The sequence below is a fragment of the Coturnix japonica genome, chromosome 8 (assembly GCF_054131305.1).
Source record: "Coturnix japonica strain WE chromosome 8, WE-NBRP24, whole genome shotgun sequence".
Taxonomy (NCBI): Eukaryota; Metazoa; Chordata; class Aves; order Galliformes; family Phasianidae; genus Coturnix; species Coturnix japonica.
In genome coordinates this window covers 23,113,320-23,140,409 of record NC_140670.1, presented here as the reverse complement: position 1 = coordinate 23,140,409, position 27,090 = coordinate 23,113,320, and the positions used below count along the sequence as shown (strand labels likewise).

The 27,090-nt window shown below is 37.6% G+C and overlaps 1 protein-coding gene across 4 annotated transcripts in view; it reads right to left on the bottom strand.

Annotated features, from left to right (window-relative positions):
- The window catches only part of CFAP58 (cilia and flagella associated protein 58), a 53,413-nt gene extending 30,744 nt beyond the window's left edge, over positions 1–22,669 (bottom strand). Inside the window, exons 1-11 of one of the 4 annotated variants that reach the window (XR_014948923.1) lie at positions 22,424–22,669; positions 21,646–21,927; positions 17,250–17,398; positions 16,203–16,359; positions 14,257–14,451; positions 11,437–11,574; positions 9,474–9,633; positions 8,026–8,108; positions 6,670–6,861; positions 2,594–2,755; positions 1,009–1,037 (exon numbers count right to left, since the gene is read on the bottom strand). Coding sequence is in view for 2 of the 4 variants with exons in the window: in XM_032445428.2 (XP_032301319.2) it covers positions 2,594–2,755; positions 6,670–6,861; positions 8,026–8,108; positions 9,474–9,633; positions 11,437–11,574; positions 14,257–14,451; positions 16,203–16,359; positions 17,250–17,398; positions 21,646–21,927; positions 22,424–22,555 (1,650 nt within the window). In the remaining 2 variants the exon portion in view is untranslated. Of the gene's footprint in view, positions 1–939; positions 1,038–2,593; positions 2,756–6,669; positions 6,862–8,025; positions 8,109–9,473; positions 9,634–11,436; positions 11,575–14,256; positions 14,452–16,202; positions 16,360–17,249; positions 17,399–20,581; positions 20,673–21,645; positions 21,928–22,423 lie in introns of those variants that run through there. The other 3 variants (XR_014948924.1, XM_032445428.2, XM_032445430.2) reach the window with 3 other exon arrangements.
- Between the last annotated feature and the right edge of the window lie 4,421 nt (positions 22,670–27,090).

The window sequence follows — 27,090 nt, the reverse complement described above, 5'->3', positions numbered from 1 at the left end:
CAACAGAACAAAACAGTTTAATTAAATGATATTTTTTTTAGTTTATGCATGACATTACTAGAAAAAGGTCTCCATGGATAACAACAATGGTCATTAAAAATGAGTATAATAAGCCATTTCATTTGAACAAATGAACACATGAACAAATTGACACAAAACAAGAACTAGCAGGCAATCCAAATTAATAAGAAGATTTTGATTCTATTCATTTGTTTCCATGCTTCTAGCACTGTGTTTTTCAATAAAGTTGTAAACATCTGGGCACTAGTGTTTGGAGAGAAGTCTTTATGAAAATGAATACAGCTATGAAGAAGATACAAATACAGCTATGAGTATAGCTTATCTCCATTTTGCTTTTTTGTTAGCTTACAGAAACACAAGTACAAAAAGTGTGCTCAGAGATGAAAAATTCCCTGGTATGAGAATATTTGGCATAAATTTTAGGTTCAAAACAAAGCAATATGCCTGCTAGCACTGCAGAGACATGAGGCCACCCTGGCCACTCACAACACAAACTGCCTGTTCATGCTACACTAAGGAACTGTTTTATTGTCTGACTGCAGTGATGGTATATGCTGTGACATGAAGTCAGAGATAGTAAATCCAATGCATAGACAGACATGCTCTTATGAATCTAGCAAAAGTAGCTTTACGAGCTGTTTGACCTCTGCCAGAAGGTCACACCTCACAGAGAAGACAAAGTAACATTTCATGTGAATATATTTTTTCAGTACAAAACCATATCAAATTTAGAGCTCTTACAGCACAGCACGCCATATGCTTGGATTTACTTGACAGATGAGCAGCATTTTCTTTCATGATGTGTTTGACATAGTCAAGTAAGATCTTAAGTCATGACACTCTGCAAATGGTAGTGAGAAAGTACTGATTACCAGTCTGACAGGCCTTAAAACAAACAAACATGGACTCCACACTTACTTGGTGGTCCCAAAAGACAATCGAATGAGCCGGAAATAAATACAATAGTATGCCAGTAGGCTCACCTACCTGCACATTCAGACACTCCGGCAAATGTCCTGTTAACAGCAGGTTAATAGCCCATAAGTCTCTTAGCTAATACAAAGGATTTGATAGATTTAAAATGTACTGCCCAGATATACACCCAAATACAATCCTACTTCTCTATTTGATGAAGAACAGTAACACAACAATATTTTTTTATTTTTTTTTTTTTGTAAACAGGTTTCCTAATCAACTTGTGCAAACAAATGAGCTCCCGACAACAAAAGAAAAATATATTTGTATCATTCTGAATGCCTGCCAGCATGGAGATCATTAGCAAGATGGGGACCTTTCTGCATCAAGCAATCCCAAAATACCTTTATCTAGCTTTACCTGTACATGTTTGTGCAAATTTGTTTTACTTCACAAAAGGACTTGCTGAAAAATTATGGTAAGCTAAGTAAGCTGAAGTACAAATAATGGCCTCTAATAACTTGAAACTTGAATGGCATTGTTTATACCACCATGTAGCACTCAAATCCTGAAGAAACTGACTAGTTCATTGCTTCTTTTTATAACTGAACAATTCTTCCTAAGAGAATTTACACTGGATAGATATTTGTCAAAAATATTGAATTGCATTTATTTTTAACTATTATTTTTCCTAAGGGGGAGCAAAAACCGCAGCATCACTTCTAGAAGGTATGCTAATGGCAAGAGAGGGAGGTAGTGGACAAGCAAAGCATTTCACTCACTTGATAAAGTAGTTAATTCCCAATCAAATCAGTCATCAAATAGAGAGGGATTTGGACATTTTATTCCCATATGCTTCTCAAGCAAAACTCTTAGCTATTCATATCATAGCATAAAGTGTAATCTACTATGATTATATTATAAATACATTATTCTGAAATAACCAATCCTGTAAACAGGATACATTTATCCAAGGTCCCAGTCTCTGTCAGGCACAACAGGACTTGTATAGTATTGTAGATCTTGATATCAGAATAACAAAGTGTATTCTCAAGTGATCTGTTCTCTTCCTCTAGTATCATTAGTGAGATCCCCAAGGAAAAGTTATGAATGGAATGATTCATTATCTGAGGTAAATGACACCCACTGAAAGGAACAAGGTGGAAGCATCTTATTCTGCCATAAGATTCTCCTTCAGCTGAGAAAGTGTTCCGTCTGCTTTCTAAATTGCAATTCACACTACTGCTTACACGCACACAGGGCTAAGAAGGCAATCTTATTCCCATTACACTCTATTTCTCATGCAGACCATACAACTTCTAAAGGAATAGGATTGAGTGGATTCAAGAAGGAAAGGAAGAAGTTTCTTTCCTGATATATATACAAATCCATAGTTCCATTACATCGTGATTTTGTGCACAGTTTGAAGTTAGAGTATTGCCATACAACGACTCTGAATTCCTATTGCCTGCCCAAATCCATAATGTCCAGATAAACATGCAGGAACCAAAAACATTCATCCCCCCCAGAAGAGTTCAGAAATCATTTCTGCAATTAAGCCAGCAAGCTTTGCCTTTAACAAAATGAAAGTAGATCAGGGAACAACAACAACACCTGATATAAGCAGAGATGGAAACACAAGATAGAAGTATTTTACCTTTGCTTCAAGCAGATTTTTACTGTACAGGTTCCTCTCTGTTCTCACAGTTTCACAGATGTTTTGTTGCTGTTTTAATTTAAGCTCAGACTCTTCTATTTTCCTCTCACAGTCACAGATCTTCACTTCCCGTATTTCAACATCTTTCATGTGCTGGAGGACCTGAATCAGAAAGAAGGAAATGAATGTGATTAAATCATCATCTTAAGATTATTGGGATGGGGCAGAGTTTATGAGTTTAATCAAGGGTGACAACTCCAGACTTCAATGATAAGAAGCTGAAGCTACAGCTAAAATCACATGTAACCAAGTATAAATTTAATCTTTCCGGATTGCTTATGTGGGAAACATTTTATTTCAATCTGATACCTAGTGTGGTTATTTTCATGACTAAAACTTACAGATATGTACATATTTAACTTAAAAACAGTCTACTGGAAGCATTGCCACTGAGCTGGCTCAACAAAATCGACACATAAGCAGCTTTCATTAAGAATGGCCTTAGGTTATTTATGAAGCAAAGCTTGACTTTGAACATGCTTTTGGATGTCATTTGTATGATAGAATAGATAGAAACACAACATTTCCAAAGAAGCCCTGCATTTACCCCTCTGCTGTGAAATCCAGTTAAATTCTAAAACATCAACTTTAAAAAAAAAAGAAAAAAAAAAAAGAAAAAAAAGGAAAATATCTGATCACAAACTGTGGATCCCAAACTTGACCTGAATAAGCAGGTAATCACAATTATTTTTTTCCACTAAAGGAGGATAAATAATGATTCACTAAAGAGAGCAGAGTAGCTTAGACTGTAGATTGTAGAGAAGCGATCATATGAAAGATCAGTGAATGAAAATACAAAGGATGATAGACACCTTCATTAAATAGTTACCATCACAACAATGCATAAGAATTACTACACTGAAAGAGTAAAAATGCACATAATTGCTAATTATTACGATGGGCTTCCTAATGAACACTTTTTAGGTTTTTTTTTTTCAGAATAAGAACCTTCCTCTTGCCATACTAATACAGAAACCAAATATAAGTCAAATAGAATCCAATGCTTTCATTGATGGACAGAGAGGAAAAAAATAAAAATAAGCTAAGGAGTACATGTCAGGAACATTATTTTTTGTGCACCCTGCCTGAGGGAGAAAAGAACGCCATATTTAAAAGTCAGGAAAAGAGTCAAGCGTTAAGCAAAAAGCTAAGGAACCTTATGGACAAAATCCAGGAAAGAAGTCCACTTACAACAGCATTTCATAGCTACTTCACCAGACTGGTTTTGAAAGCAGCCATTTGAGCTCTGATTTACATTTGATGCAGAAGCATATAAAAATTGTTTACATCAGATAGTCAATAACTGCTAAGTTTGCAGTCGGCAAAGTTGCCCCTTCCTTAGCAGTTAAGTCTTGTGAGGTCTAACTACAGGACAGGAGCTTAATTAATTGATTATTCTATCACAGTCCACTCTGAAGATCGGAGATTACTAAATATAGAAAATTTTATTATGGCACAGGAATACAATTCTAGCACATTTGTAGCTGACTACAGAGGATCCTAGGAACTGCTTACAGTGCAATACAAAAACATAGTCTCTGCTTATAACCCACTCTTGCCTTTTCCCTTTCTGTTAAAACAACCTGCCAATAGTAATAGCAGGGAGCAGAAATCAATAAGGCATGCATTCAGTTAGCAACACAGCGACCATAGGCAGGAGCAAGGTTTGAAAGTAGGTCACTTCATCTGTAAACCTTTTGCTTGGTTTTGATGCAGTCTAAGTGCAATAAGCTCATGGACCAAGCTTTTTAGTGTGGTGCTCATAGTCAGGATGATGACTCTGCTTTTTCAGGAGTATCTAAACTCAAACAGTTCCTCTCCCTCCCTTTTAAATTCAGAAAAATACATGCAATGTCTCTCGATAGAGCAGCCATGTATCCTCAATTATGAATGAACTGATTGTACAACACACCTCTCAGATTTGGTAATGAGAAATCTAAGCTAAGCAGAAAGAATTCAAAATTGACAGTTTTTCTTCTGTACCTTCTCATTTTTCACTTGCTTATTTCATGCATTTGGTGTTGGTTACCTGTTCAGCTCAGTGAACCTACTCAAGAACTCAGCTCTGGTACCATCCTTATTTGCTTACCTTTGTTTAGTAACTATAAGAAGTCCCTCCCTTGTAATAATGATGCCTATGCTTTACATGAACTTTAAAGAGTTACTTCACTACTTGCTTTCTAACAGCTTAAATCTGCCACTGGAAAACCAAGATTTCATAATCTGGGTATTTCAAGCCAAAATAGAAATATTTTACTAATGTTGCTAAGGAACCCAATCTATACAACAAAGAGCAAATAAACAGATTTTTTCTTATCTGTACTGGTTAACTGAGAAGTAACACTCCTTAGCAAGTAATGCTAGCTTAAAATGGTACAAATGACCAGTCAGCCAGGCCAATAATTACAAGAGCAAGACTAATTTGAATTCCCACCATTAAAATATTTCACTGCTGTGGATGTAACTTTGACTCTGTTCATCAGTTACTACCTAGTAAAACATGATTTTGAAAGAGCAGCTCTGCAACTACTAATTCAGTCCTGCTGTAAATAACAAGGCAGCTTCTAGAGGGAGTGTGGCTCTGTCAGCCTTTGTAGGATTTCAAAAAACTCTTTGGACTTAGATGGGTTTGGCTCTTTACAAACTCTTCCACAGTTCAGAAGGAGTAAAGAATGATCTTTTAGAGACCTCTTGGTGGTAAAATATGAGTGTTGATCAGTGGTGAAATGGCTCCTATATTATGTATGTTTTGACACATTTTCCTGCTGCATCTCACCTGCAAGTTGAATCAGGAATTGCCCCTTTACTGAACCAGCAAAGCATCAAAACCCTTTGAAAACTTGAAGTCACAATACAGGCATCATTATACAAACAGCTCAAGTGTCATAACCTATTTACTCTGCCTTGTAAGCGATGGAAAATTTGCACCCAAAATGACAGGAAAAAGAAAACTATTTTTCAATTCAACCTTCAAAATATTGTGAGTAATCTTAATCAAAAGTGAAAGCAAAAGCCTTGTAGTTCTGAATGTTATGCATTACTCCCTGGCCATAGTTTACAACATTCTTAATTCATATCTATTCTGTTAGAAAGACACTACGAGAAAAAGATGCAAAATGTAACTTTGCAATCAAGATATATCTCACTTCCACAGTATATCATTCATAGGTAATGACAAAAGGTAACCCAGAGAAGAGAGCATGTATCATCCAAAAAACAATTTTAAAGCCACTCATCACATTTAGCTGTAAAGGATAATTTTAAAAGTGAAAAGGTATCTTGTGAGTTTAAATACCTTGAAAGCTAATCCCAATAAATCAATTATATTCTTGGGGAGGGCCTTCAGTGTGATCTTCAGCAGCTAATGGAATGTGTCACAACCATGTTCCTGACTATACTTTCAGGAATGAAGCCATATAGAATAATGGGTACAATACAGCACAAATTCTATGCTGGGTATCTCTGCAGTTGGTACTGGAAAATCCATTTTGTAGATGAGATTGAACACGATCAGATGTTTTACTCACACTGACATTAATCTTACAAGATGCTGAGTCTCTAACAAAGATGTTATGCACTGTCATCTCGCTTGCCTCAACAGAATTTGAGGATGTCAGTAGTATCAAAATAAGATCATTTGCAGATAAAACAGAAAAATCAAAGAGTAATTTCCAACTGCAAGCAAGAGTTGCAGTTGTGAAATTGAGATTTGACAAGCCACAGGCTTTGGTTCAAACTCCCAGTCTACTTTCACTTCCCAGACAATTGATAAACAGAACTACATGGCTATAACCCCAAGCTTATCATAGAATAAGCAGTCATTTCTGAGGTTACCCCAGAGAGACTTGAAACACAGGAGTGGGCAACACACATTCCAAAGAAGAGATCTTCGTAAACTGCCTGAAGACCATTTATCAGAGATCTCTCCAATTGGAACATGGGGAGATAAATGTATGATCTTTACAGCTTTGAGAGTTAAAAAAGCAAAGAACAACTTGCATAAAAAGCTGTTCAACCTTCTGTTTGAGATCACTGGCTTCACTGATGAAACAATCTCTCTCCTTCTCCAACTGGTAAATAATCTTCCTTTGTTTCTGAGCTTCGATCTTATAATTTTGAATTTCGTCTTCTAAGCTTTTCTTGGACTGCTCGTGGAGCTTCACCAAATCTATCTGCTTCTGAACGGCATTGGTGGCCCTGTTCAAGTTCTGCAGGAGAAACCACAAAATAATGATTCTTGAGCTGAAAAAAGCAACACTGCCACCACACTGGCAAAAAATAAATAAAATAAATGCCATTATCTAAGTGGATTGTGAACTTCCTAATGCTATTATCTTGTATCTAATTTGCTCAGTTGAAATACTTGAGCCTCAAATCTGATTTTAAAAAGAAAAGGCAATCTCTCATAGAGTTGCCAAGTAGTACTTATTCTGATTTGAAGGTAAAACACTAATATCTGCATTACAGAAAAAGAAAATGGGATAGGATTGTTTACAAGCAGTATAATTAATGACTGAAAAAGCCTTGCCAACTTCAAGGCATTTAGACTGTAAAGTATGCCAATAGCCAATAGAATAAATTCCTTCTCATTTACTAAGTAGCAACTTCAAATTCACCAAGCGTGGTTTGAAATTATACACAGGGATTAAATAGAAAACCCCAAGATAACACAATAAATAAATTAATTAATTAAAAAAAAATAAATCTGCCTTCCAGTCCTCCTTTAGAATTTCTTTCCCAAATTCAAAACAAGTATTTACCATCTGTGAAATCTTCATCTGTGCTAGAGTCAAGGCACAAGATGGTAAATCCATATCAAGAAAAGCATCTCAGCCAAAATAATCTTTTAGCATTGAATTTACTAGACTACACTTCAGGAATGATGATAACATGAGATGCTATCTTGCAGTACAAAAACTTTGGGCTTATGGAAAATGATTAGTAAGAGAAATGGGCTGAAAAAGCAAAGATCAGTATTAGCATAGTCTGCCAAGCTGCTACATGGTGCACCAACATCTTGGTTTGTTCTTTTGCTACCACAGAATTAATGTGCCTAGATTAATACTAACTTTGGTATGTTACAGAGTGTAAAAGCACATCAAACAATGGTTTACAATATGAAAAAAAGTCACTTTTTTTGTTTATCTCCATGATGGTTTATATGTTAAAGCTTAGTAATATTTCATGTGCTTATGTGTATTGGTACTACTTCAGCACACACTACAGAAGAAGTACAAGCACCTGCTTAAGGATCTGACTGTTTGACTCATTATTTATCCTATAGTATTTATGCCTCTCTGTGAGAGTTTAAACTATAGACATTACACTCTCAAGTGACAAAATTTGTTTCAGTATTACAAATGCAAGCTCACCTGACCAAGCGTGTCCCTTTCTCTCACAAGACCATCTATAGCTTTCTTGTCAATCTCTGCTTGCTTTTTGGCAGCCTCCAACTCTAAAGAAAAAGAGGAAAGAGTATAAAAATGGATTCAAACTGAACAGCAGTAAACACACAGAACTTGCTCGACTTAGTAAAAACCCTTAGCATTACATGAACAGTTCAATTACCTGTGACTCTATTTTACAGCCCTTAAGTATTAACATCCTTACCTGATACCTATTTCAGTATTTAGAAGAACTCATGTACAATAACAAATGTGGTACAAGGACTCATTATTTGGTTCTTCAAACCAAGATACCACAAAGAATCAGATTTTAAGAACTTAAGGAGCGCACTAAAAATCAGACACTTTTAACAAATTTCAAAGTGAGAATCCAAAAATTGAAGCACTTTGAAAAACAGGGACTTTGAGTCAATCTAATCCATTTAAGTAAAATCCAGTTCTCCTTTGAAGCAGTGATATTCTATTGGCTTCAGTGGAACTAAAACTACTTGCCATGGCTTAAGATTAACATGGTAAACATACTAATAAAAATCCATGTATATTAACTAATGGGCACATGTTTTCACTTCATTTTAAAATTAATTACAAACTTGCACTACGGCTCAGAAAATGCAGTACACTGGATTACTAAGACATGTCCAATATTGCAAGAGGACACGCCATCAGTAGGCACTCTCAGGCATTCTGGTATTGTTCTGATTATATATATATATATATAATATATATATAATATATTATATACCTGATTACCCTCTCTCTAGTATCAAGCACAGCCTTGAGCTGTATAAGCAGAATGCTTGTGGGAAAGCTTTTCTACCCTTGCAGAGATGCACAGAAGACAGATGTGATTTTGCATCAACACAGCCATGTAGAGGCATTAACATCTCATATATGCTGTTTCTTCAGGACACAAGCTGGAAGCAAGGGAGAGCAGGAAGACATACCTATGATTGTATCAACTTGAACCAGATCAGGTTTCTAGCTAAGGTCTTGTTTTTTCCCATAAAAAGAAAAAAAAAAAAAAGGTATCATTGTCTCAAATGTTTTTGGTGAAGTATTATTACGAAGTTGTCAAAACATCTTCAATATTTTATCTGAAAAATCACTTTGAAAATGTGTTTGTTTATTTCAAAACACTTCACTCTGAAATTTTGTTGCACTTTAAAGACACATTTTACTAAACCCAAGGTATTTTCTTCCAAAATTTCTGTTTGAAAGATCTTTCTCAAAACACTGCACATCTACTAGCAAATAAAAGACACTACCTGTACAGCTTTAGAACATCTGCTGATGAACTGAAGCCCCAGATATACCAGAAATAAATTTACCTGGTTGCTCACAAACTTTTTCAGCAGAAACAGAGAAGAAAAACATTGTCTTATCCATGTCTGTTTTCAGTAATCTCTGACACATACCTCTCTCTAGACTAGATATATGACTTTTTAGGGTCTCTCTCTCATGTCCTGCAGCAACTTTCTTTTCTTCTGCAGCACGTAGCTTACTCTGGAGAGCAACACTTAATTTGTTCAACTTTGAAATTTCAAGTCGCACTTGAGACAGTTCATTGTTTTTGACCTATAGAAAGCAACAAGGAGGGAGAATGAGAGCATCCATAGAAAATAAATCTATTTCTGTACTCGGTACATACTTGTTCCACGAAATCCAGTGTCCCAGCAAGCAAAGGTTTAAGTGCTGTGGGTCACCTAGAAGAAGATTAACTAATTGAACAATATAAACAAACAAACAAACAAACAAAAAACAAAAAAACAAAAAACAAAAAAACCCACTATTTGAAGGGAAGGAAAACAATCATCAGATCTCATGCTTTAAGGCTGAAGATAATCCACAAGAAAATCCCGAGACACAAACCTCAAGCAGTACTACACAATCTTGCAGACTAAATATGGGCAGCTCTGATTTCCCTTGAAGTATTAAAGGCAGTGATTGTGAAGAGTAAGATCTCTAGTGAGGTTCAATGGTATGGCAGGTATTTGATACCCCCATTCTTTCTAAAATCCATGGCTTTTAGAGAAAAACAAAATGTAGAGTTTACCTCATTTGCTGTACAATCAGAAGAGAAAATAATCAAAACACTGCTGCACAAAAATTAAGGAACCAGTCACCAGGAATGAAAACCAATTACCATAACAAAAATCTGTCTGTTTTCTTCTAAGAATTAAATACAATTTCTCCATACAATTTCACTGTTAAGTTTTTACAGCCACTACAGACTGTGTTCCATACAGAACCTCAGATATTCATCATGTAAGATGATGAATCCTGGTTGGTGAGTGTCTCATGGCAGGATATGAACCTTCTCAGTTCTTCCAGACAATCAAGAGAATTATGAATTCTTTCAGAGTTCACACACACAGTATCACAGTCTCATGTGGGTTGGAAGGGACCTTAGAGATCATCAAGTCGAACCCCCCAGGATTCGAGCCTCCTGTGTAGCAGAGCGGCACTCTTACCACTTGCGCCACAGGGGGATTCAAACCTGGGCCTCCGGTGTTGCAAGCGGCACTTCTACCACTGCGCCACCAGGGCACACAAGTTCAGGTTGCTCAACACCATATTAGAGGCGCTTAGTGTTCCTACGTTCAATATTTTGACCCTAGTGACAATACGAAATGCAAGGTATGGTAGACAAAGTAATATCATCTAATACATAGACATTACCCTACCCCACAAATGCTCTCAACATAGCCCAAAAATCACATGCAGGAATCATCTAATCTTTCCTCTTTTGAATCTCATCTGCTTCTGAGTGGAAACAACTTTTTAACAATGTAAAGTTCCAGGTGGCATGACTACAGTCAGAGAGATATACAAGGACTGCTCTTAAAGCAATGCCTCCTATTTTACTGTGTTGGCCCATGACATCAGAAGCAGATGTTGGTTGTATGGCAATAGAGGCTGAACCTTCCCACCAGTATTCCATTACATTTTGCTGCCATGTTACAGATGGCAGCAGAAGGGCAGTCTGAAAAAAGTGGGTCTGACACGAAAGTGCAGATGAAGCAAAGGTGTGTCACTGAATTCCACCATGTGGAAAAGAATGGGACCCAGTGACACTCATCAGTGCTTGCTGAAGGTTTATGGAAATCAAACAGTAGATGTGAAAACAGTAAGATAGTGGGTGGTACATCTCAGTAGTGGTGACAGTGAGTCATCTCCACTGGTACAGACATTTACAAGAGGGGCATGCAAGCTTTTGACTACACTGAAAAATATCATTCTGTAGCTGACAATTTGCTATATCAAATTGTGTTACTGTGATCTTTGTATCTGTTGTAGCTTCCATGGAAATAAATAGGAGACATTACTTTCTGAACAAGGTACATCAGTGATAGGATGCACACATCTTTTGGTACTTACTTTCAGTTCTGCTGTCTTTTTGTGAAGATCCTGCATTACTCCTTGAAACATCACGCTGTGCTGCTCACTCTCTTGCATAAGCTTAGTATTTCTCATCTGAAATTGCTCAAGTTCCTTACCAGTTTTTTCATTCAACATCTGTTAGATTAAGGAACAATTCTATTAGTTCTTTTTAATCTGATTACAATATCTACATATACATGAAGACAGAACATTCCATCTCCCCAGGAGATAAAAGCTGCTGCAGATTGTTGTCTGCTTAAAATCCACTCCTCATTGCTGATGAAACTACTAATGTGGAATATGAGAAATGTTCATATTGACTAGGGGAAATGATCATTTCTAATGAATAACACAACCAGTGTCATTTTTCCTGGAAGCTTAGCAGGTCTCTCTCAGGTGGTAGATAAATATTTTAATTCATATTAGGCATTTGGCAAGCATTGTGCAGCACAGTCACTTGCTACATATAATTACAGAAAATCAGTATGAGATTCAAATGACTTCAATCAGTGGAGGGAAAAGTAGCTCTGTCTCTTAGTGAGCAAGTTCTACATTAATATGCCAATAGCATTTATCTGGGTACATGATTCGCTGAAACCAGGACCCAACCACTTTCTTCTCTAATTTGTCTTCAGTCAAAAGCTCAGAACAGCAGTTACATGGTTTGTATGGGGTACACATAAATCAGTACTGGATCCACCAGTGGTTTTTTTCTGGTTGATGAGACTTCCTCTAGCAATCATTACTCCATAAGTGAGGAAAGAATGACCATCACATTTCACACTTCAAGCGTTAATGTGCAGTAAACCGATGAAGTCAATACGTACTATTCTCTTAAAAAAAATTAAAAGAGGAACAGAATACCACTCTTCCACATGAATGTGAAAGAAAAGACAACATAAAAACAGCTTCTTATGTTATGAGTGTCAGAATTACGCTGTTTCTGGGTATTCTTTGTTCAGACTTGGGCACTGGTAGGGTGAAGCCTACAGCTGCTGTACCAAACCAACTTTACTGTCATTCAAGCAATAATATTAAACTATAAATCTGAGCAGAGAAAGAGCAGGCGTCATAGACAACTACAATTCAGTAGATAAAAAATAACCTTATTGTGTGGCAGTAGTTCAGTCACCTCCTCTTACAGATCTCTAACTCAAGAGTAGCCTATATTCGAACAGATTTTTTTATTTTTTTTTTAAGTGAAGTACAATGCAGTGATTCCACAGACAACTTCAAGCTGTGACAGGCAATCAAAACAGCGCAGCAGCCTTGTTAATTAGCCTAGACACAGAACTTCATGGGAGCTACCAGTTTCCAGAACACTTTGGATAATTCAAAGCTCCTAAAATAAGCACAAAAGGAGCTATAGAAAGGAAAACAAAGAATACCACAAAACCAGCAATTGCAGACATCCTGAATAAAAGCAGTATGTCTAGGCAGATCACGAAGTTGCTCTCATAAACTACTCAGTGATACCTGCAGTCATAAAGTAATTTAGATTGGAAAAGATCGAGATCATCAAGTCCAACCACCAACATGAAACACCAAATTCACCTCTCAACTACATCCCTTATTGCTGCTTTCACATCTCTCTTAAATACTGCTAGTGAGGGGACTCTACCACTTCCCTGGACAGCCTGTTCCACTTGACCTGATTCTCCATGGATAAATTATTCCTAGTGTCCAGCCTAAACCTTTCCACGCAAAGCTTGAATATGCTTCTCTGCATCCTGCCACTTGTCACCTGAGAAAAGATGTCAACCTCCTTAGTGCAATCTCCTCTTTAACAGTTGTAGAGAGTGATGAGGTCTCCCCTCAGCATCCTTACCTCAGAAATAAACAACCCTATTTTCCTCAGCTGCTTCCCATAGCACTTGTTTTCTCATTATTTCATCAGCTTTGTTGCTCTTGTCTCTGCACACACTTCTTGAGCAACTCACTATCATTCTTGCAAGGAGGAGAAATTCAGACAAACAGGGAAGTGTATTCTGAGAAGTAATCATGTTCTCCTTATACTCTTAGTAAAAATACTTTAAAAAAAGGTATGTTGAAAAAAAAAAAATTCACATGCTTCTACCCTCACCAATTCAGGGACCCAAAGGGAAGATAAAGCTATAAAAGCCATAAATTTCCTAGATAAAGACAACTCCCAAGAAAGTTTCCCTTGAGGTAGGACTGTTATACAGTGATGAGATCTCTCCTGCCATTTACTGAAATTGCTTCTCTGAGAGTTTCTCTAAGCCAGGGGAAATTGAATGAAAACCTGAAAATTCAAACGCTTCCAGAACACTGTGTTAGTACATTTCCAGATAAAGTTTTTGGAAACAGAAAGGGGAATATCAATCAAAAAGGTTTACGAAGACAATTCCCTGCCCTTTGACAGAAACACTTTCACAAGCTTGAGAGGTAGGTGAAAATTATTGTGACACAGAAGAAAAAGGGAACAGACTTAAAATGGCTTCACCCACACCACTACACTCAATCAGTGGCAAAACTGGCAATATACACCAGAAGTCCAACTTGGCAATCTCCTGTTACTATCATTAGTTCATCCACGCTTCACAGACTTTGTCTCATTCACAATCATCTTTTCAGGATGAGATGATCTCTAATTATATCATTGTGCTTCATTGCTGATTTTTATCTGAAATTTGTCATCTGTCTTCAAATATTTATTAAGTTTTTAAAACTACATAAAAATAAATATGTAATAAAATTTATTGACTTAAAATAATCTCCCTCCATGAAAATCAGATTTCTTCTTACTTTGAAATGACTCTAGCTTTAGACCAGATGAAAAGCATTCCAACACCCCACCTTCTGCTCTTTTAGATTTTGTTCCAGTTTCTGTTGTTCTTCTTTGTTCTTCTGTATACGTTGCTGTAAATTCTTGATCTCAGTCTGCTTATTAGCTATTTCAGCTTGAAGATTTTTCAGCTCCTTGTCCATTTTTTCTTTTTTCCGAGCTTCTCGTGATATCTCATTGTTACGCAGTTGGATTTCTTGCTGAAGCTGTAATAATAAAGAAAACAAACATTTAAGTTACATTGCATTTTATTTAGGAATAAAAGGCCTCTCATGCTTAATGTTAAGAACAATGGCTTCTATTCTACCACACAGACCATTCTGCTACACAGATCTCATAAGTAACTATGTTATCTGATGACCAGACTAAAAAGCCTGTATTTGGTAACCTATTTATTGATCACGAGAATTTGTTAAGCACTGGTCAGCTCATCCATGCAGGAAGGTTTGATAGAGTTCAGACACACAGAGCATTCTTCTGGAGATGCAGTGGTACAAATGTACTTTCTGTTACAAGTTATTTGTAAAGTGGTACTTTCTGAAGGCAGGGTTAAAGCCAACTTGGACTTAATGTTATATTGCAAGAATTTTTACCTTTTTTTCTATCCCACCAGCAGAAACACTTATACTAATAGAGAAAAGACAGAGGTGTCCAAGCAGATATTCACAATTACTTTCAATATTTCTGCTCTCAAAATTCCTCAGCAGAAATTTTGAAAGAAATTCTCTCTCTCATTTGATAACTTTCTTGTGACTTCTGCTCTCTCCCTGTCCTCAGAAATATGATGGAGCAGAATCACCAGAGAATATCTATAGGAGGTTGATCCACATGGAAAAACCCAGTTCAGACAGGGAACAGCAGTTGAAATATGCTCTTCACATAATGATTCTTCTCCCCATCAGTCCACAGATGAGAAGTTGCCAGAACTGCCAGATTCTTCAATGGGCTTTTCAAAAAAATATTGTTATTTAAGCAGTCTGAAATGGAAAGTAATTTTGTTTCAGGAGAACAGAAGGTGGATCTATGCACTGTAACAATCCTGGAAACTAAAAGATGAAGTAGCTATCAGAAGATTAAAGTTGGCAAGATTCAGTAAGATTTGATGGGAGCTTCACTTTTCTCACATACCTGCAATGCTGACAGAAAAATGAATATTTACATTCTCTTGTATTACATTCCCAATTAAATGCTTTAGAAACATAAACAAATATTGTGTAAGGAACACAGGCTCATTGACCCTTTCCTATTTGTGAGTAATATAACCTGCAAACTAAAGGCTGCTTCCTTCTTCATTCTTTAAGTGTTCTTCTATCTTGCTCCATTCCCTATTTACGTTTTTCTTTGCATTCCTTTATTCTTCATTGTTGTATTTCTGTTGATGCAACAGTTTTCTGATCTACTTTCACTCCATCCAGTGGGTATCCTATTGATCCTCTATTCTCTGTATCACTAGCTGCTATATGCATTTAAAGAAAGCTATATAGACTGCTCAGTAAAGAGGCCTGTCTACTTAGATGTTCAGAGAAACTGAAAGCCTAATTTAAAGAGCAGACAGTAGAGCAGAGGTAGAATGTGACTGCTCTGTTCACACACCAGTGAAGCAAACAATTAGTTAAGCTCAAGCACAAGGATTTACAGTGCAGAAAAGAAACAAACAAACCAAAGAAGAATCACCAGTATGAAGGATAACCGTGACACTGGCAGAGGAACTCTGGCTTAAGTCAGGTTACTGTGGAGCTGTGGAAGTAGCTGCTACGTGACAATACATTTTTCTGAAGACATAGTCAAGAAATAGAGAAAAGTACAAAAATTCACAACATATTCTTCTCTGAGCATTCCTGAAAATGTTCTACATGTGAAAGAATAGGCAGTAATATTAGTCAATGTAGATCAATTGCAGAAGTGGAGAATCGTTTAGGACAGAGACTAAAGTCGTCACCTGGTGAGCTGTACAGACCTGCATAATGGCTTCATCTGCCTCATTCTTTGCCCTCTCTGCATCCTGCTGCTGCTCTGTGGCTTGAGCCAGACTTTGACGTAACTCCACGACTTCTGACAAGAGTTCGTCTCGCTCCTTTGTTATCTCTTCTTTGTATTTTATCAAATCACTGATACTGGAAGTAAGGAAACAATGGTTAAGCAGTGGCAGAGGCCCTTCCTGTTCTTCCTCCTACAACAGAACAAGAACTTCAGTGAGAAAAAGTAGCTTAAAAGTTTATTTTATTTTAAACTCTTCTTGGATTAAGAATCTTTTGACCTATTAAATTATAGGCTTTACTTATTGCACAATCATTTAAGATTCACCATCAACACCGGTCCAACAAATCCCTCTCTTGTTTTATCCCATCCTCACATTTAGAAGAGTTGGAAACATCCAAAAATGAGAATGCCCCATACATATCCAAAACACGTAATACAAAAACCTTTGCATGGTGTGAATATAGCAATTCAGAATTAGCTTATTCAGCCATCAACAGTCTCAGCAGAAAGCACACAGGTCCTATGGGCTGATATACTCTGTCTCACCTTTGAGTTTGTAGTTAATGTTAAAGCATAAGAGCAACCTGGTGACCTGACTATAAAGAGAGCTTTTGGAGGGCATTCAAAAAATCAACAGGTCCTCAGAATCAACATTATTTGTCTGTTGTAGCAGCTATAGGCTCCACCTGAGACCTGATTCTTGACAGAATCCCACTCTGAAAGACACAGTATATTGAAATGCTTGTTTGATAAAGCACTGGGCCTATAACTGAGAAAGTGCACAATACTGCTTTTTGTTTTCTCAGCTTAATTCAATGCTAAATGAACTCACTAACAGAATGACTCTGTACTTGTTCACTGCATAAACACATGGACAAATAGATGTGCACACGTGAGAAAAGTAAAATAGAGAAAAGATCTCTGACTCTGATTTCTAGAGACCTTCTAGAGTATAAGTGGCTAAACAAGGTGTAGCATAATAAAACATCAGATCAGGCACTTGCTCTTTTAGGGGAAAATTTACTTGTACTCCTGACTGGAAGACAGTCCAGATCCCTGCTCCACTGAACTAGACAGGCGTGCTATTTCCTCCTGTAGTGAATTAATTGTTTCCTTTGCTTTCTGTTCCTTTTCAAAGGCTGCATCCACCATTTTCCAGGCTTTTTCAATCTCCTTGAAAAATAAAACAGAAAACATTTACAGAAATTGGGTTAAAAGGGAACAACAAATTTCAATTTCTAATTTGTATTGTATGAAAATGAACCAGTGAAAAAAAATTAATAAAATAAAATACCTCCACAAATAATAGTAGGAGATATTGGTTGCCTCATCTCTGGAGGTGTTCAGGGCCAGGCCTGATGGGCTCCTGCTCAGTCTGATCTAATGGCTGGCAACCATGCCCACAGCAATGGGACTGGAACTAGTTTAACTTTAAGGCCCCTTCCAACCCAAACCACTTTACGACAACTTGATGATTAATAATTTATATATGTGTGTGTGTGTGTATATGATGATTAATAATTTATATACATATTTAATAGCAATTCCTTATCTGAATTAACATCTCTGGTTCTAAAAATAAACCTATTTAACATTAAGTTAGAAATAATGACAAGCTATCTTACTGTATACAGTTAATGGATAGAGCTCTTTCAAATTGAATAAACATAGTGCTGAGCGGTCCATGGCATCAATTAAAAACTTCAAGTCAACAAAGCAGCAGAAGTAGCAGACTACCAGAGTGTGCTGAAAACCAAATACAGAGTACAACATCTGTAGCCTCTTCAAGCTAGAGGGAGAACACATTTTCATGTTAGCTGTTCAATTAGTTTGGCACATCCAAATTTGAGAAACCAGAGAACCCAGACAGAGCATAAAGATCAGAAATGTTTGTCCTATAGTTTTTCTTAATTTCCAGACTAATAATAAAGAATTACTCGTTCTGAAATTCTGTAGATTACAAGCAACAAACCATATTTTCATCGCTTAGTAAATTACTTTAGTTCAAAATCTAATTTGAAAAATGCCTTTTGGTTACATATCAAGCATATTTAGAACGGTTTTAAATACTGAAGTCAACTTTTGTTTCACACATTTAGAGTTCTAATTTCCATTTAGATGCAGCCATGATCACCCATAAACTATTCGATGTAATCTAATAGGTGATAAATTTTGCACTCATTATTCTCTTGCATAAATACATTAAATTATGAAACTTAAATAAATGCATTTTAGGCTAAAATAATGGTATAAAGACTCTGTACATCATCTTGCCTAGCACAAACAAAAAACAACATAAAATATAGCTGCAGATACAGTTTCAGATGTGGCGACGAATAAGAGACAATCAATGTTTCTCTAGAAAAGTGCAAATGGAAAATAATAAGATTAAAGCTGATTACTAAAATCAAAGCATCCCACTAGTTGATTAAAGTGCAATTAAAATTGGGTAATTAAATCATTATGACTGGAGTTCTGGGGGGACAGAACTGGTGAATAATACCAATAAGCCCTTTGAGAGGTCTTAATGGCATGAGTGAGCCCTGAGGTTCATAACTGCACTTTGTTTTGGTAAGAGTCCACAGAAGGGATCACCTAAAGTCAGAGAGGCCATTCAGATGGGCTGTGATTGCAGGAAACCCAGTGCTGAGCTTCTCGAACTGTATCTTACTCTTCATGTATACGGAAACAACTTTTATCAATAGGGTTAGCATGTACAGAGGGCGGCATCATTAAAAGGCAAAACCTTAATTAAAAAAAGTTACAGACTCCAGCAAAACTGGCCTCTATTAGGATGATTTCCCTCCATGGTTTATTTTACTTTGAATAATCTCTTCTTTAAAATTCAATATTAGAGAGGAGGAAATTTCTGAAGGTGGATGCTTCAATTGGAAAAAAAGAATCACATTATTACTCAGTGGAGAGGGGAACTGAAAGAAGGCAGAATGCATCAGAATCACTGAGTAATTGCAGTACAAATGTAGGTACACGCAGTTTGTTGTATGGAAGAAAGCCAGATGTTTGCATTTAGAATAAGTACTCTGGAAAATGCAAAGCAGAATTCATAAAATGTGACTGTTTTATTTTATTTTTCATAAATAGACCCAAAGATCACATCAGTGATCTGAGAACTGATGAAATGCTTTCTTAGTACACTGGGTTGATATCCTTGAAAACTGAAAACTTGGTAACTCAGAGCAGAGCAGTACAAGCTCCTATAAATTCCCATTCTGGTGTTCTTCCAGTGCAGCCCTACAGATCAGTTTCCCTAATAGTGAAAGAGAGAATTGTACTTCCCCAGAGTTCAGCTCAGCCCTTATTTTCTCTGACATGACAATAAACAGCAGACTATTATGTCCAGTTTATTAAAACTACAAAACAAAGCACTAAACTGCCAACAGACAGTAACAGCTATTGATTATTATTGACCTGGGCCCTACCAGCAATTGATCTGTGCAGTTAACCCCTGACCCAAAACAAATCCTACAGATTACAACCAGACTCCACATAGAGAAAATTTCTGCCTCTGCAGCCCAGCTGAAACCTTTATTTGTATACAAACTAACAACCCACAAAAGCAAACCTATGAACCTGTTACCCTGATGACCCATCAAGTCACCAAGATTGAGGGCCTTAATTTGAAGCAGATATACCATTCTTACAGAAGCAGCCCCACTGGGATTCTCTTATCACTTGTAAATAACAAAACACTGGAACAGATTATTTGTCTAACTCAGTGATGCAGAACATCATGTTTGCTATTTGAGCACTTGAACCTCCCTCAACACCAGCATTAAGCACACATGGAAGATTTTTTTTGAGTGTTACTAAAACTGCAGTAAGATACTACAGCTGTAGCGGACCTTCATGTTTCATGTTATTCTTCTATTTGAAGGATAAAGCCAGTCAAATTCACATTATTTTGTGGGATATCTTAAATGCATCCAAATAATTCTTGAACATTTAAGAGAAAGTCTAGTTCTCACATGTAAACTGAAAAGTATTTGTGCTGTTTACATGGTCCATAGCACACAACTGGAATTTAAATGTCACATGTTGTGTTTTGCACATTGTTTCTAATATGATCAATATTGTCAAGCAGCCTTTTCGCTACAAAAATCACTTAGCTGCTCCAATAGTAGGTGATATTGTAAAGGCATAACTTGCCTTCACTCCAAATCATCTGTTGACATTGCAAAGGCTCTCATTTCTTCCCTACTCTTTCACCCTTCAGTTTTATGACGTTACCAAGATGATATTGCCTCAGCTTGGGAACATTTTGAAGGGCTATCTTTACTTCTGCAGCCACATAATAGAAAGTGTTAAGGACCATTGCAATTCCTGACTGCCACCTACCAGATTTTCATTAGCAGCAGCGAAAGTAAGATTTCATATGAGGTTTTCCCCCCTCCTGAGGGTGTTCTGAGCAGTGCCACAGGCGAGCAAGCTGCAGCCACAGGATGACAGCACTGTTAGTTGAATTATTCTGAGTGTTTATTTTCTTCATAATTCTACGCATAAGAAAATTCATGTTAAATAACTTCTATTTCTACAGTGCTAATGGAATATGTCCTATTGTTACACTGAATTTATTTTGCTGTAGCAAAAGAAGTCTATAAAGAACTTTAATCACTATTTTGAAGCATTTAACAGCAAATGCAGCCTCTCCTATTCTCAAGAAATAACACTTTATTGCAAGGCACGTAGGTGTCTCAACTAAGTGTTACATTAACACCAATCTAGGTACCACAACTTAAGCTTTTAAACAACCAGGAGGGAAAAAAAGCTCAAAATACTGTTTTCTGATCATTTGGCAGATTTAGGTTCATGGCAGTCAAACCTCAGTAGAAGACTAAAAACATTGATTATCCCTTAGCAAGTCAAGCACCTTGACTGCATTCAAATCAATAATAACAAAGAACACATTAGAGTAAATTGGTGAAGCGACACTGAAGCACAATATAGGATTCCTTGTCAGAAACAACACGAAGCATCCACAATCCATATTTCAGCATGTAAGTGGATTTTCCATATTCTGCCAACAATTAACATCCAAGCAGCACTTTGAAAATAATAATAATGATTTGAGTTCCAAAAACTGTACAAGTTGGAAACATAGATATGCTGTTTTACAGATATGGAAGTACTTGTACTATTGAGTAATAGAAAGCCAATGAGGTCAGCTTAATTCTAGACCTATGCAAATAAATACAGAATTTGACTGAGTTGAGTAAAAATACCAGGCCAAGGAAATAAAGCAAATAGCAGCAAAGCAGAGGTTGAGGAGCTGGAGATGTTAGCTCTACTTTTGGTCCCTCATTTAGATCTCTATACAAAATAAAGTGTTCCTATAGATAGTTTTATTACCAAGTTTCTCATTAACAATTTCACGCCATACTTAGTTCTATTCAAAACTTTACCGCCTTCATTGATGATATAGTCCCCCGATCATCCTTCGAAAGCTTTGTGAGAGCAGCTACTTTAGAGGAGTTGACCACAAGTTCAGCGTTCAGCTGCCTGCATTTTTCCATGAGTCTCTTCTCATTTTCATGTGACTTCTTCAAAACAGCATAGAGCTTCTCATATTCCGTTCGAAATTTTTCCAGAGTGTTATCTCCCTTAAGAAGATTGATGACTTCTTGGAAGTCTTTTTCCAGTGCTTCAAAAGCACTTTCTTCTAGATTCAACTTTGCAGACTTTTCCTGAATGAAATGAGATAATCAGTTAATGGGAGGAACCAAACATTCAGCTTCTGACCTCAAAATATGAAGAAGCAATATACAGAGCATGTAATATCTAAGAAATCCAGTCAAAAGTTTCTGTAATTACAGTTCTCTCGCTGCTATGTAATAGGCACATTTCAGCCTGTTCTTCAAATAGATCTCCCTTAATTTTACTGAAGTAACATGCTTTAACACTCACAGCTCCTGTAATTGAGTACCCTAGATATATGAAAGATGGGTCTAGAAAACACCATTGCGACTGTGTTTAAATAACCCACTTGCTATTCAGGCAAGCCAGCTTTTTAGCCTCGATTCTTCCCAGTTCCCTACACTGTTCAGCTGTCCTGCCAAACTGTCCTTCCAAACAGAAAGCTGAACATTTTCAAAACAAAATGGTAAATAAATCCAAGAGCAAGTATTTGTTTTGTTTGGTGCTACAGAGCTCGACCATCCCAAAGCCAGGCGGGGGTCTCACCTCCTCCATGTTGCCGGGGGGGACCAGGCTGGGAGCGCCCTGCCCGGGGCTGGAGCCGAGGCTGGGCCGTCTCGTAGCAACGGCGGCGGGCGGGCCGTCATGGCCGCCGGGGGAGGGATTCTGCCCCCCCATCTCCTCGCAGAGGTTCGGCAGAGAGAAGTTAAGCAGGGTTTGTGGGAGCACAGGCCGTGCCCCTCTCCCATTAGGCACTACCCAAGCGCCATACCCTTGTCCCCCTCAAGGACATTAGTGATTTGGCACACAAGTAGGGTACATGACAAAGGGTACCCCATACAGTACAGGGGGGGAAAAATCACAAATTCTGCAACCTGATAGCTTTTAGGACAAGGAGCATCACATTCCATGCACACATCCCCAGCAGAATGGACACCACGTCCGACCTTTAAGTTCCACATCAAGCTAATAGCAACAACAGAAAATTCCGCCTGGTTTAATGAAGCCTGAATTGCAGCACTTCATTTTACTGATTGCATGGCAAAAAAAAAATGCGTAATTTCAAAGGGAGGCTTTGAAATGGTCTGATGCAACCATTAAGGATGGAGAATAATGCACATTTCATAATGTATTCTGTATACGTATCACTTAATTACAAAACATTCTATTTGCTGAAAGAGTTCCAGTCGTATCAGAGCACACTTCTCATAATAAATCAATAAAGTACCTCTTCTTGGTTTTCCACTCTTCTTTATCTTCATTTTCCTCTGTGGTAATGCTTTCTACATAACAAAAGCACCAGGAAGATGATAGTGATAATTCCTTGATTCCAGGATTTGGAGAAGTACCAGAAGACTTTTTTTCCCCTGTTGTTGCTTTCTTAGGAAATTTTGCTGAAGGAAAAGTTAAAGAGTTCATACAGTATAAAAGTGTACAAGCTGGGTATTTCTGATACCTTTTGTTATTGAGGGATAAAAACAAAAAACAAGAATGGAAACTTACAAACTAACACACTCACCTTTCCATTTTAGGGTTATGTGCGCACTTACAGGTAACAGCATCCAAAAGTTACAGCCAAATACTGAGGCATGGTCAAGGCCTTATGTTTTGCAAAGCCATGGTGATTTGTGCACTGAGAGACTCACTGATGGTAACGTTATAGGCTGGTCTTCATGACAAGTGTCCCTTGAGCTAAATTCATTCCAGTTTGACAAGTTCATCCCCACAGTGGCTGCATATATAGCAGCTCTGCAGACATAACAGGGTGATCACATCAGAAGTCTGTGATAGTTTGCATTGAAGCCTGTTTTTAATAGGACAACCATCATGAGTTAAAAACACTGAACAGATTTACATGCAAACAGAGGATAAATCTGGGACAAAATGTCAGTATTCACTAAAGATTTGTTCTGCAAAAATCCTGCAAAACACAACAGGTTCATGATCAAGGAACAGGACAGACATTTGAGGATATCTAGGTTTGTGACCATAGCCTCCTATAGCTTAAGACCAGCTGCTCAGCATCCCCCATGCTTTATATTTCTTGGTAAGATGTAAATGACCACAGCTGCCATCCTGCAAGAGTGCTGTGACTGTCATAGCTATGAATTATATACTCATGTAATACAGTAAAGCTCTAAGCAGGATGAAACTCTTCAAGAGGGATGACTTTAACTCTTGCTTGTAGAATAAGCCGATGTTCTGAGCTCTATGAAAACCTTTCTGCTAGCAAGACCTAAAAAAAAAAAATCACTGCCACAGGAGAAATAATCTCCTACTATACTATAATAATTTATTTAATGTAGTACAGTACTACTACACTACAATAAAATCGTAGTTTCACTAGCAGCAGAGACAAGATGAACTCTGGAAGCTTCAGTTCATTCAAAGGATTGTTATGAAGTTCCTTGAATACCTGAATTTGTTCAGAAGACATCAGTATATTTTGATAAAAAGCAGATTCAGCCACATAGAGCCTGCATTAGCAGCACATGTTTCTGTGGGAACATAAAGGATTACTAATGGTTTAAATACTTGCTTACTGATTTATTTGAGGCCACAACCCTCAGGCAGTTAATTTAATGCATGCTTTAAACCATAGTGGCATGAAAATGATAAGCCATCACTTACTGAATGTAAGAATTTACGGTCTGCTGCAGAGATATAAATAACTAGAGTAAAATCTCATCATATCATCCAGGAGGATGTAAGCAATTTGGGGCGGGGGCCAGGACAGCACACGTCTCCTGGACAGTGCAAGATGAACCTTTTGGATTCAAGATTATAACTCTGGATGTAAAGTAATAATATAGGAAAATCAGACAGTAGGGTAGGAAACGCATTTCCTTTTGCACCATCCTGTAGTAAGACAGACAATCACTGGGTGGCACTGCACCACCACAGTGCTCTGCGGAACTGCCCCTAACAGCAGCTATTTTCAGCCCGGACATGTTCTGTTTCAGAAACGCGTTCTGAATAACAATTATCACACGCAGACATAATGGTGGGGTGAAAGTGTATGAAAAGCTTGGATCTCACCCATGAATAAGCCTTTGTTATATTATCTGGGTAAAATGAAAGAGTGGGAATTCAACAGTAAGGAAAGAAAAATTTGTCTAACCAGTTGCTTAGAGTACTTAAAATATTAGTTTTATATATATTAAAAACTTTATCTATATAGTTTCTTTGCATGCAAGTATTGTGATTTCTCTGGAAAAATGAAAAATCAATTGCAATCTCATGGTCTCCAGCAGCAGTGATACTGCAGATGCTGTCAGTGGGCTGATGGTCTGCCTGGGATGTACCCTAAAATCCAGTTTGTCTTCTCAGAGTTAAATCAGTTTGGCAGAATTAAAAGGGATAAGAAGGTACAAAAACATGCTATGGTTTCTCCAGTCACAGAGAGACGCTAAGAAGTCCTTGATTAGTTAATCATCCAGTTGATTTTTTACTTTGCTCTTTCTGAAATCTTCTCTTGTTATTTCTAAATTACATGCTAGTTCTGTAGTGTGAACACTTGTTCCAATAAATTGGATTGAGGCGCTCTACTTTGCTCATAAAGATCATGCAGCAAATCACAAATAGCAGCAACCCTTGATCATGTTTGGCACTGGAGTTGAGCCAACAATCCCAAGAGGCAGAAACATACCATACCTCATTATCATTTTCCTAAAAAGTTAAATCGTGGACACATTTTAATAGACAAACCCCTAATAAAGAGTTTGGTTAGCTCTGAGATGAGCTGAAGCTGACAAATGTGCTGTGTATAATGTGCAATTACATGCTCTACATTATAAAATAAAATGGATTAGAATGATAGAAAGCAACAGAAATTAGGTCAATAATCTTGGATCCATGCTGAACTCGCCCTTCACCAGCACCATCTGAAACTGAAGAACAGTTTCCAGCCCCAGGTCTTCCTCTCAGTTCTACAACAAGGATTATGATGGACTGTCACACCTACTAGAAATTACCTTCTCAGAGCCAAACCCAGCAGACCTCCCCAAGCCTTAGAGAAAAGCAGAGTGCTACTTTGGTTCATGATCATGCATGATCATTTGTTTTCATTTAAGAAAATAATTTGAAACATATCTAGATTCATTATGTGCTTATTAGCAGAATCAGCTCCTCCCACTATGCTTTCCAGCATAGTGTTCCAGCCTTTCTGTTCCAGAAGCAGAATTCACACCCCTTATCTTTGAGTCCTGTACCCCTCACTCATATTTCATTATTCAATCTTTTAATTCCCAATCTCCAAATCTTCCCCTAACTGAAAACTTATCTGTAATCTCCCACCACTTGAGACCTGAGTCCTCTGGGAGGAAGAGTCTATAAAAACCCTCCTCTCATAATACTTAAGAGAGACTACAGGAGTTGCAGAGATTTAAGGTGTTTATAAGGTCACGTGTAAGATAAGGACACCATCTGGCAAGCTGCGAGAGAGTGATCCCCACCTCCCTGTGCCTTTCCTTGCATGGTAGCTGGGAGCTGTGAAACATTCCCAGGTAAAAGGGAATTCCCTGGTCCTTTCTCTCCTTGGGCTGCTTCTGCTCTGCTGGGGCACACCAAGCTGCGCCTTCAAAAAATGCTGTGTCTCCTAGAATCCCATCCTGATGCAGTCTCCCACAAGCTTACAGTCACGTGCAGTATAAAAGATACGGCCATAGCAGGCATCATTCAAGCATGAATCTCTCTTCTGCTTCACCTGTAAAAATGTGAATCCCTGTGTGTGCTCCCTGCAGGTAACTCAGTGTCCTTTGCTCCTTGTGAAAGTGACAGTTAGACACTGTACTGTTTCATCATTTCCATATCCACAACTCTTTGTCATATCCCTATTCTCTCTTTGCAGGCCTTGCAAGAACTTCCTTTTTATTCTTGCAACAGTTTGAAGAAATGGCATTTGTTTTTAACAGATTAGAAATACTAACAGAAAGAAGACAGAGGAATTATACTGCTTCAGCATGTCCAAAAGCCAGCAGAAAAATTATCTACAGTTTAACACTAAACGCAAACCTTACTCTTGTTCTACACCTGCTGATAAGATCTTAGAGCCTGCTGCAGAAATAGCATTATCACATCTAATTTCTGCTGCAGTAGCATCCATGTGACAGAGCCACAGGCTACATCCCAGTGTGCTGCAGTGCTGCTACTCCACAGCTTACAGCTTCAGGTCCTACCCAACATCTGAGTAACGCTAGTGGAGCTTGGCTCAT